This window comes from Ambystoma mexicanum, chromosome 5q (genome assembly GCF_040938575.1).
Source record: "Ambystoma mexicanum isolate Mex_15411 chromosome 5q, UKY_AmexF1_1, whole genome shotgun sequence".
NCBI classification, from domain to species: Eukaryota; Metazoa; Chordata; class Amphibia; order Caudata; family Ambystomatidae; genus Ambystoma; species Ambystoma mexicanum.
Genome location: NC_090933.1, coordinates 1,188,961,821 through 1,188,974,195, shown reverse-complemented (window position 1 = coordinate 1,188,974,195; position 12,375 = coordinate 1,188,961,821). Strand labels below are relative to the sequence as shown.

At 45.3% G+C, this 12,375-nt stretch overlaps 1 protein-coding gene across 1 annotated transcript in view; it reads left to right on the top strand.

Moving 5' to 3' along the window:
- Positions 1-12,375, top strand: part of TRAPPC9 (trafficking protein particle complex subunit 9) — a 3,490,818-nt gene that overhangs the window by 3,460,480 nt on the left and 17,963 nt on the right. Inside the window, exon 22 of the mRNA XM_069621680.1 lies at positions 1,268-1,491. Coding sequence (XP_069477781.1) covers positions 1,268-1,491 — 224 coding nt within the window. The remainder of the gene's footprint in view (positions 1-1,267; positions 1,492-12,375) is intronic.

The following is a 12,375-nucleotide window of genomic DNA, read 5'->3' as shown; positions in this document are numbered from 1 at the left end:
CTCTACAATGCAAAGGAACCAACAGGATTGAATTGGCTGTTCACGTTTGACCTGGGACAGCTTGAGCGCTATAAGAACACACACTGCCCTTTTAATTTTTCGGCACCTCCACTTAGCACACCTTTCAGCCACCGAGACCACTTCCCACAGCTCCCCAAAAGGTCTTCCCAATACACCGAAAAGTGATTAGACGTGTGCTTTTGTTAATTTTTTTCAAATTTGTCAGCCTGCTAGAAATGCTTATTTTGTGGGGCTACCTGAGGTCACTTTAAGACATTATGATGTCTTTACTTGCACAGCCTAAACTGCTCCATGAATATAGCGCCGGATCGGGTGTTATCAGCCACGAGGCCCGAGTTAAAGGCCCAAGCAAAGCAGCGTCCTGTTCATTGAAACAAAATACTATACTAAGATGGCCGCCACAGAGCTGGAAAGTGGGGCTCCATCCGGAGCCCCTCTTCCATTTCCATGGTGACTGACAAATGGACAGGGGTAAAGATGCGGCAGCACACGCCGCCGCCACCACCACCACAATCAGTTAAGTGGGGCTGCAGAGGGGGGGGGGGGGTACTTTAAAAAAGAAGGGAATGTAGGGTGGGGAGAAGATGGTGGTGCAGGGCGGGGGAAGCAGCCATCGGGTTCCCTGGCAAGGGCTGAGATTAGCAGTTTTAGCCCGCAATCCAAGGAACCTGACTGGCTGCTTCCCCTGCCTCGGGTGCTAATTTCTATTTGTCAACTTTCATAGTGCCCACTCTCATTATGAGGCAAATCCAAAGGCTTCAAGATTAGGTATTGGGCAATACAATTGTAAATGTTTATTGGAAATGTAATAGAGACCCTTCGCATGAAGGTCACTGGAGAACATATTATGAAACCTGACCTACACTACCCAAAAAGTTCATCAAAGCTTTGTATTATTTGTTGACAGCAGTAAAGGGCCACAAAGAAGGTAGGGCTAGCGCGATCAGGACCCTTGATGTTTGGCTCGGCTCTGTATTGGATCTGCTGGCACACATGGCCTAGGGTAGAGCCAGGAGAGTGCCACACATTTGCCTGGAGCCTTCCTCTCTAATTATACCACATACATAAACTATTCAAGCCTGGAACTGTACTTATTTGCATGAGAGCCACCTCTCAGCTTTGTGACCGGCTAGTGGCTCTGTGTGTTGTGTTGTACTTTAAGAATCCTCCACATTGGGTGTACTACGCTTCCTAGAACAGAATCGGTGAACACATTCGTGATGTATTGTTAATCTTCTGCCTACAGATGTGCTGGTGGATGGCAAGCCGTGTGACTGTGATGTTGTCGCAGACTGCAAAGTTGGGGACCCCATAAACCTGGAGGTGAGATTGACCAACCGAAGCAAGTGCACAGTGGGTCCTTTCGCTCTCACCGTCATCCCATACCAAGACTACCAGAATGGGGTACACAACTACGAGCTGCAAGAGACGGTCACCTTTGTGGGATCAAACACCTTTTACATTGATACAGTGAGTATTTAATGAGACGGTTACATGCTCAGCTTGACCTTCCGCCCATGTATATTGATTCTTACACTGCCCTGCACACACACATGTTGTATTACAATGTCTGAAATACATTAGGAATGCCTGTGACAACTTGGGTCCTGCAATTGGCTTTTTACTTTGCTGTTTTATCAGTGCACCTTGCCAATACCCCTTGAAAAGCAATGTAAGCAGCGCTAAGGGGTTTGTGCTGCTAAACCTGAGGCCACTGTACTATGGCATCATCTCATGAGCCCATTATAGAAATACTAAGCTTGCAATAGAAAGGACTGGAAGCCAAGGTAGTCTTCAAGCCAGTGTGCCCTTGGATGTGTGGTGGTGGCACATTCCATATGCCCATTTTCCTTCATTTCATATAGTAACGGTATATGTTTTATACAGTAAAAATGTAGTGTGGGTATTTCTACGTTCCTGACTGTAGATTGTGCCCTATTCTCCTAATCAAGGCCAGCAATCTTGCACAGCATGTGAAATTCAGCATCACAGACACCTTGCTCTAGGCCCTCTCACTGTTGCTGCTTGTATGCTGCTTGGCTCCATGTAAACAGCTGTGTGGCATCATTCTTTCTAGGCTAGACTACTGCAACAGCCTCTTTCTCAACCTAACTTCCTCTACTCTCCGCCCTCCGCAACTAATACAGAACAGGACTGCCAGACTTGTCCTCGGCCTCATGCCCAGGGATCGTATCTCACCACTGGCTCCCAGTGGCTGCAAGGATTAAGTTTAAGACCCTCTGCATTGTCCACAAGGCTTTCTGGGGCCACGACCCGCGCCACATCCAACGCTCCCTCCTAAGCATCTTCCTTCTCAAGCCCTCCACTCGGCTCCCTTCAACTCTGATTGTCAGACACTTCTCCGGGCAAAGAGTGAGAGGTAGATCTCTCTCCTCCGCAGGTGCCTCCCTCTGGAATGGCCTCCCTGCCCCTCTCAAATTTGAGCAGGATCACTCACCACAGGTCCCGGAAGCAGCTCAAGACCTTCCTTTTCACTTCTGCTTTTTCTCTCTTTCCCATGCTGACCTACTTGTCTGCTGCGCCGACTGGTTGTTTGACTACCCTCTGAACCCAATGTGTTAAAGGCTCCTCCATGACCAATAGCACCTGTACTTCCTTCAGGCTACCGCGCACTAGGCTGTTTCTGTAACCCTATAATCACTTGCCTCCTGCACTTACCCAGAGCAGGCTGCTTGGCTGCACTTAATCAGAGCAAATACTGCCCTTCTCCCTCCGCCCTTGCACTTCTCCTCTCCCTCTTCCCCTGCACCTGCACAATCTGAATGACACAGGGCCTAGTAAGAACGTTTGTTTGTCCTCCCTCTGCCTTCCTCCCTTGTCTTGTCACGCCTAGAAACACTTGCGTACAGGCACGTTAAAAAAAACTTGTTTCATATCATACCCCAGCACTGGTATGCATTTTAGGATGATACCCTGGCTTCTGGCTACTCCTTGCTTGGGCACCCTTCTTTGATGTCCACAGATGGAGGCAAGTAACGCCCAGCCCAATAATACAACTGGCTACTTTTTAGTTCCCTTGAGTGTCCCATTGTTTATAGTCCGAAACCAGTACTTCCGAGATCCTATCCTGGTGTGGTTTCCTTTCAAATGATGATCCTGTTTAAATTCATTGTAATTGTTCCTGGAAAGGGGAGATGTAGACCTTGACTGGTACTAAGGCAGCATTTATCAATTAGAACAGCACATAAGGTTTCCAACATCAGGGATACTTCTCTAGGGAGACTTTTACATTGGAAGAGAATGGGTAAAACTGCCAACCCCGTTAGCTGACCCAAAGTGGGACCGCGCTGGATTTAGGCTTCCCTTGAGTGCATGCTGCAATTTGGTTTGTAGAGAGCATAAGTGTTCCTGCATTCCCAGGTCATGGAGTTTCCATTGTGGTGTGCAAACCAGTTTGTAATGATACAATGCTTCAGCATCTAAGCACTGCTAACAGATTTCCTGGAAAACCTACATGTTTTACTCATGTGATAAACTGCCCGCCTGACTTTGACGTGACCGTGCGGTGGTGGAATGGGATGGGTACTGACCCAAAAGAAGGTACACTGGGTTCACAAGACCACCACCCTTTTGTCCCGGCTCAAAGGCAGGGAACAGTTACACGACCTATAATCCCCATAAATCAGGGCACATTCCACTCGTTCTGTTATCAAGGTCCCAGGAGAGCACAAACAAACCAGATCCAGACCTAAAAGCACCAGCAAAGAGAAGGATGCTCAGGCAGGAACAGACACAGCCCAGTTCATACAGGTTCAGGCCAGCCTAGACAGATGCGTCCTTCTACTATAAAAGCCAGAACCTGAAATCTGAGAAAGAAGGTGGCGGGTGAAAGAGCTGTAAGACCGAGCCTGAAGAAGGGGAGAGGTGTAACTGTATAGAGGAGAAGATGGATGAGCTGCAAACTGCAAAGTAAGAACAAGGGGTACAGTATTTACCAAGCGATTCTGAGATGGGTTAAAGGACCTGCCCAGCGATTCTGAGAAGGAGATCCAGGATATATTCAGATTCTGAAGGGGCTAGAGGACCTAACGGCAGAGTGGGGCATGCAGGACCTGTCCAAAGATTTGGGGTTGCAGGGATTCCCACGGTGTTGGTTCAGGGGCTCACCCAGAGAATCAGGGGTACAGAAAATCCCCAGAGATTTTACGGGTGCAGGGAATCACCTCTGAGATTTTAAGGTTGCAAGGGTAACCCCAGGGTTTAAGGGTACAGGGTAAACCTAAGATTTAGAAGGGTGCGTGTTCATCCCAATATTTGGTGGTGCAATAGTCCCGAAATAAGGGAAGGAAGCCGAAGCAGCTTTGTCTCTAGGCAGGAAGATATACCTTGAGAAATGGGGGAACCTCAATGAGGCCACCATTCATGAGGTGGAGTGTTCGCTAAGCCAACTGGATAGGCCAGTAGCTGTAAGAGAAGTGAGAAGAATTTGTCAAGGCTGACCGATTACAGAGTGAAATATGAGGATGGTTACAGGCAATGCTCCAAGAGGGTCCTAAACGACTCAGAATGATGGTTCAGAGACCAGGACCCACCAGTCAGAAAAGAAACAAAAGCGCTAAAGAGCAGAAAGGAGTGAAAGGGGAATAATCAGGATGCAGGTGTGGGGGACCATGACGTTGAGACTAATTCCATGAAGAGCTTTGAAGCAGGTGCAAAAACGGTGGGAGAAAGAGGTAACACAGGAGAAACCTTAAATACAAACGAGTGATGAGGAAGGCCCAATGTAGTGCGAATAAGAGATAGAGAGGGAGAGAGAAAAAGAAAGATAATTCAAGAGTGGAGGTGAAAGAAGTTCTAGGAAGGCTACAGGTGTTACTACGTAGAAATACATGAGCTGTTCCGATTGACTATGCTGGTCCCAGCCAGACATAGTGTAAACATTTAGATCTCCTGAGAATGTCTACTGACACTCCCAGCAACTATCTTGTAGCTTGGCAATATGGCAGTTACAGAGTAACATGTACATTCCTGCAAAATCCCTGCTGTAATCAAAGTTCCCATATCCAGGGGCTACTTTTATTAGTTTAATAGCGGACAACCCTGATCCCAAGTCTCTATAACTGTGTATTCCCACATCCTTGTTGCTCTGTGTTTAATGCATAAATATAAGCAACGGCTCTGTTGATATTGTGGCCCTTGGGAATAAACTCTTATACAGGCCAAAACCTATTCATGTTACTTATTACTTATTGACAGTCGGGTTTCTAGTCACTCATTCAACTGTCAGGGCCTTTTTGTATAATCTCTATGGGACTGAGATTTACTCAACACAAAGCATTTAGGTTCAGACATAGATGCCTTTTTGTTCTCTGCGGAAAGGCTTGTCACCTTTTCCAGAGGTCAGGATATACCCTCAGTCGGTATGGAGGTGACCAGCGCTTCAAAGGAAAACCCTGCAAGGACAACAGGAGGGTCACACCTCACTGGGCACTCTTATATAGATCTACAGGAGAGAGGAAGGAGTTACAGTAGCCCAGGGGAAAAGTTATAGAGCAGAGAAGGGTACCGCAATCGTACAATGTTTTAGGCCACTCACACTTCCTATACGCACCGACTCCACCCTCCTCCCTACTTCCTGCAGACAAAGCCATTTGGGACTGACATCACCAGGAAAAGACTCTTGTCATAACAGCAGGATTAAAGCTTTTGACCCCACCTTAAGTTAAATAATCTTTGGACATCAGAACAAAGGGGTATATTCTGCCCAAAGTCCTCTGCCATAGAAGTGAAGATGAAGAGACCATGAAGGCAGCAAGCCCCTTCCCTCAACCACCACAAACGTTTTTGGTGAAACGCTGCTTGAAAAAGATTTTCCTGCTGCCTGAACACTAGTAACCAGGAACCTGCTCACTGGTGGTGGCAGCCCCTGTAAGTGCTCTCCAACAACCTTCCTGGCTTGGAAGGGTAGAAGGAGGACTCGCCTTATCCCTGGATAGGGTCCCCCAGCAACCAAGAAGAGTGCAGCTGCAGGACCCCTGGAACTGCCTGTAACACTTGCTAAATGTTTGATCTGTTGAGCCGCCGATTCAACCATTGCCTGCCTGCACTCCAGCTGTCTTTGAGATGATCACTGCAGAGCCACATTGCAATGTCTGGACCTCATCAAACGGACTTGACTGCTTCGAGAGCTCTACCCGGCCATTGTCTACCTCTTCTTTTGGCGATTCGAGATGATCACCGCTGTAGGATTGTATCGCACAATCGAACCAACCCAGCAGTCTCAATGCTGACTCAATTCGTTGGGAGCACCCAACTACAATATCTCAACGCTGCCTCAGCCCATTGGAAAGTGCCTAGAAAACCTGCTCAACATTGTTGAGCCATCTAAAAAGAGAAAAGCATTCACAGTTATTCTTTCTCCTTGGCTTGATTCTAAGGACCCACTCATTTTGTTAAGACATGTACTTTGAACTTGAAAACTGCTGCAGAAATGATTGCCTGTCTACCCGTCTTTGGACCTGGGGTGCCTCTTTCATCCTAAAGTCTATGTGTACCCGTCTTTGGACCTGGGGTGCCTCTTTCATCCTAAAGTCTACATATTATGTGTCTTCCATTACAAAGGAATAAAGGAAAAGCAGTTAGCTTCCTGTTTTCATAGAACCTTGGTTGGACATTGGTTTATTTTGGTATCACAATACTATTGTTCTTCGGATGCATAGCCTTCCCTTGACCCATGTTACCACAAGAGGAGAAGAAGTATACCTGTTAGGTTGTGCCTATTCTACCTTTAAGATTTGGATAACCATCCGATCCCTTAATTATTTTCACCCAACTACAGGCCGATTTCCCTGTCACGCAAAGGCTCTGGGACACCTGCATCTGCAACAGGTTCTATGAAGAATTGGCAAATTATTTTGGCCGATCTACAATTTTGCAGAATTTCTTTTACCCACGTTTGCACTTTTCTTACTGCCAAATGCGGGGGCAGACCCCTAGCTCCCTTCTTATAACAGCAACTCCCCATGCCGATATATTCCTTACCCCAATTTACCAACTGCATTTTGCAGAAAAAGAATGGAAAAAAACGTATGTAAAAATCCATTCGGTGAAATTGTAGGTCGACAAAAATGGGGCTAGACACTAGAGCAGACTCGCCAACTGATAGGATGAGAAAAAAGCTTTTACTCGATAGGAAGGGAAATGGGTATGACAGTGGCCTGCATACCAACGCCATTGAGGAAAGTCAATTTACTGCAAATGCAGTGGTTGCAAACCGCTTAGATTCAGCCAAACCGACTGGACAGGAGATAGCCAATGCATCCATCCTAAAGAGGTATTCTTGGCTGCACAGTAATGTGGTTTGTCCTGAGATCTAGGGTATGATGATCAACAAATGGTTGAACTGAGGCCGTCTCTTCAGAAAGTAAGTACATAATCAATTAGAAAAAGCTAAGAAGGTACAATAGATGTTAAAATCCCTAGGCTTGCTTTCCGCATGCACTTTCCAGCATCGAAGCTCTGAAACCAGCAGAACAGGCTTTAATGCCTCAGACTCCTGATTATACCACAAGCCTTACATCATTCAGCATTCACTCCACCCAAGAGGTTTGGGTTCTGGCAGGAGGGATGTTATTGGTTGCAAAGAGTAGGTAGATATCGTATGTGTAGTCCCCCTGCAGCAAAAGTCAGAGAAACCCCAACATCTATTTCAAGGATTGCACAGTCCCCTCCAATATCACCCCTGTCGCGGCAAGAATTATGTACTTTGCTCATGCATGGGAGGCAATAACAGGGGACAAGTGGGGATCTGCATGGATGATCATACAACACCCCACCAAGAAAGAAGTGCCCAAAACCTGATAATCTCCTGCTATTGCAAGCATAGGTCAAATCACTACGAGAAAATTAGCTATCCTGGATATTTCTCTGCCTTGAAGACACAAGGGAATATATTTAACATACAGTACTAGGCCTACGGCAGGAAACATATTAGTGAAGGTGAAAATGTTCTGAATGATGACCCTTCCAGAGGTTATTGCAATGCTTAACAAAGAAGACTTAAAGCGGCCTTGGACATGAAAGATGTATACTAAAATATTGACATGTTCCAGACGCACCAAAGTTTTCTCCGGTTTGAGATAGGCGCTTGCATTACCAATTCAAAGTACTTCCTTTTGAGATAACAACAGTATCATATTTAGTCCCAAATGTGATGTCAGTGTTTGCGGTGCATTTGGTCAGACAACACATTAACATATCCCCATATTTAAACAATGGTCTAATAATAGGAACCGACATACTCGCATACACCAAGAACTATAGCACTGCTACACCACCTCTGCTTCTCAATCATTGTGCGCAAATCAAGTTTAGACTCAACAAAACTGAAGACCGTCTTGCGCGCTGTGTCAGACACAGGGTAGGCTTGGGCCTTCACATCAAAAGAATGAATCCTAGTATTCTTGGAATTAGAGCCCTTTTATCAGCTGTTGGAGACAGTAAGAAATGTCTTGAAACTTCTAGGCATGATGGCATCATGTATTTACCTATTTCAACATTCAAGGGTGCACATGAGACCACCATAGGGATGATTCTTTGTTCAATGATCATATGCAAGAGTTGGCTGGAAGGATGTAATGCTAATTACTCAAAGGGGTTCAAAGCTAAGCAATGGTGGAACCAAACAAATGTGTTAAAGTGACACCGATTCATGAACCCACGTTGGGAAACGGTATGAAGATTCCAGAGAGACCAAGGAAGATAAATTCCTTTTATAAATAAGGTAACCACTGGATTTTCGTGCAATCGTCCAACGTTAGTACTTCCTTGATAAACTGATGTGTCGTGTGTATCTTTGTATTTGACCAAAATCTAATCCAGAATAATGGTGGTTTCAGATTAATTAGGTCATTTATGTAATCTAAGCCATCTTTCTGATGTAGCAAATCCGACTGGGCACATTTTGCCACTCCAAAAACCCTACTTCAGAAGAACCTCTCTTTAATTTCGGTTAGGAAGCACCATAAGTACTGATTGCAGTTGACCTAGATTGGTAAATGGGGACAATTGAGTTCTCATCATTCTCTTCCTTCTCCGACTTTATTAATTTAGCCATCCTCTCCATACAGTCTTGAATGCATTCTCACTTCCTGGATCTCAACTCTGCAAACAATGAAGTGTTCTCTTTTCCTTCTACCACCCTTACTATTACAACACCCCCATCTGGCATTTCCTTCCCCCCCTCTCTCATTCCCTTCCCCTAATCTGCCCTCAATCTTGGTATCACTTTTCACTCCACCCTTTCCTTCGCAACACACATTTCCAATGCTGCATGCGCAGTTCAGCCTTTTCTTACCTTTCAAGCGAACAAGCTTCTTATTTCCTCTCTTATTTTATGTCACCATGACTACTTTTCTGCGCTACCTTTGCTGGTCAACTCCCCCACACTATGCTCTTTATCTTTAATTCATCTCTGTATCCTTTTTTTCCTCTCTCTCCCATACCTTGATTTCTTCTGTCCTTTCCATTTCGTGGCTTTTTTCGAATCTCGGCTACTCTTCCGCTTCCTATTTAGAAAAAAGAGGGGGTGAGGTGTGCACTGTAGTTCCCAGCTTTGTGTACCTTCTGCCATTCAGTTGCTCTTCTCCTCCAAGTGCTTTCATGCCTCTTGCAATCTTCAGGGAGGCAGTCTGCTCAGGTGTTGCTGATTAGTACCAATTTTGGCCTCAGGGAATTCTGGTAGCTGTAGTCAATGCTGGTAGCCAGAAACCAACTCCCCTCCAATAGCACAATATAAATCCCTTCCGCTTCCTATGCATTATCTTTCATGTCCCCATTGCTTACGCTCCCAGTCTCTTTCTCTTCTGACCGTTCCTAAGCCTCCTTGTGCACAGTCTTGTTTTCCCTCCTTTGCATTATTGACCCTTCTTAATGGAGTGCCCTGCCTCTTGCTATACATCCTTCTTCAACACACTCTAGTTTCCACTCCATCTTACAAACTCACCTCCTTTCTTCTTAGCTTCTCTCCCCATTAGACATTTTCTATTTTGTTATCCTTAATTATTGTACCATGGTGTTATGGAGGACGCTTTAGCGAAAGCGCTTTATAGAACCCTGTGTACATCGCTGAACAGGCACCGCTTACCTCCAGCTGTGTGAAGGGAGTATATACCCTATAGCCCCATGGTTGCCTACTGCCTATTTTCTTGATAATTGCACCCATTCTTCCCGAGGGTCACCTTGCTGCTTGGCAGTGCATTTGATCATGGAGTCCTTTCAGGAAGCCGTGAAGTAACCTGCACTAATCAAAGGTGGTAGGAGAAGGGTCTATTACACCCTAGAAGAGAGCGGTGGCACATATTGTAGGAGAAATTACACAAGAGGCTGGCAAATGAAGCGTTTCACTTTTTCTTGTGAGAGTAATGCAGTGCTTTGTTTTTATCATTATCGATTGAGTTTACAAGCAATGCAAGTGCCTATAGCAGTGAATAGGTGCAATACTTCAAATGGGTTACATGCCTTCCATCCTTTAACGCACCCCCACATACATTTTCGTTATGTTTTGTCATTGTAAAACCTTCGGTATATGTGTATGTCTACATAACATTTTCGTTAGAAAGCCTGGCTACCCTTCAAATGTAGTCCAGGCTATTCGCGCACACCCGGTGTGGTGATCTTTTCCTCTAATTTGGGAGAGTGCAATGTGCTAGTGGTTATGCACATGTATTGTGTAAAAGAACAGAACCATGAATACATTCACATTAATGGGAAAGCTGTGTTTGGTGATGAATGAAAAAATACATTAGGGAAGACGACAAATATGTTAAACAGAAAAAATCCATAGTGTAAAATAAGTAAAAATAGTTTGTTTAACTGAAATAGTAATATTTTACCCCAGTCCCTAGTGCGAGTTAGGCGTTTGCCTATGTTCTTTCATAAAACTGAACTATTACATGGAGTGTAGTCTTTGTAACACATTAGGGGGAAATGAGGTCTGTTCAGTGCAATTAAGGCTTTCCCTGAATAATGTATGGAGCAATGTCAAATGCCACGAGGTCAGAGAATGAGTGTCCATGAAGCTGATTGGCTGGGGCGGGACAATGACGAACCGCTCAGTTGCAATCTAGCAAGCCGGGTCCTAGGATTCCACACTTCTGGGTTCCAGACTATTAAGTGTGGCTATTCTCTCAGACCGATTGAAAGAAGAATGATAAGCAATTTGCCTGCATACGTGCTGTAGGAAGGCTATGTTCCCCAACGTCCAATGCCATGCTAGAGCATCCAATCGAAGTTCTGCATTCCTTTCCGGGGCACAGAGCCAGGTCACTCTGACCCTACCCATTGTAAGGCAGATGTGTTTACCTAGTGGAGCTCCTGCCAGCATTGGCTATCGCTCTAGGTATAAATGAGCTAGGGGCTGGCTCATTGCTACAAATATTTGCCTTTTAACTCTGTTTTGTTCTGCAGGAAGTTGTAGAAGTGTGCTCACAACATTGATTTCCTGTCCTCGCTGAGTGCATTCACACCGACACATACTTTGTAAGCCCAAGATTGGCCATTTACCAACCTGAGGTAGGGCACCAAAGGTGAACGAAAAAACAGAAAGTGCTCGCCTCTGGCCCTCCGCTGTCTTTAACGTCACAGTTTCCCGGCATGCTTTTATATTTGTAGAGCTCTGTTAACTATGGTTAGCAATGTTCTAAAATGACATCAGTTGATTAAGGGTCCGGTTCATGGAATATTTGCCCAGTTCAAAGTGACTTTGCACTGCTGAAAAGTGACTTTGCCCTGCCGACACAAACCCTGATTCATGGAACCGTGCAGAGTGAGTGTATTTTTGCAGTACACAATGACTTTGCCCGGACTTTGCACTGCAAAAATACACGCGGTTCCACGAATCAGGGTTTGTGTCGGCAGGGCAAAGTCACTTTTCAGCAGTGCAAAGTCACTATGAACCGGGCAAATCGTCCATGCATCGGGCCCTAAATGGCATTTGGAACACATGTATATTGGTTGGTGCTGTGGTAACAGTGTGAACGCTCCAATCAAAGAAACTGTTTTGCCAGCCATCTTCTGGTGGGGAGGGTTTATGACTGCATTTACATACAGTAATAATCATCTACTGCTACCAGTGATACTACTTAGAACTCCAGTTATCATTTCATCCACCGTCCTAGAGCAAGCTACAGCATGTACCAAAGGCACATACAACACACTGATCTTTATCTCTAAATAATAATGTGCTTTGTAATGGTCACCTGCTTTCCCCAGATTTCAATTTACAGTGCCTTTTAGGTGCACACTTCCCCAAAGGACTTTTCACAGCCACTGCGTGGCATCTCTCCGCTCCACACCGACTCTGGAATACTCTAGTGTTGCCGTCAGCTGCAGAAA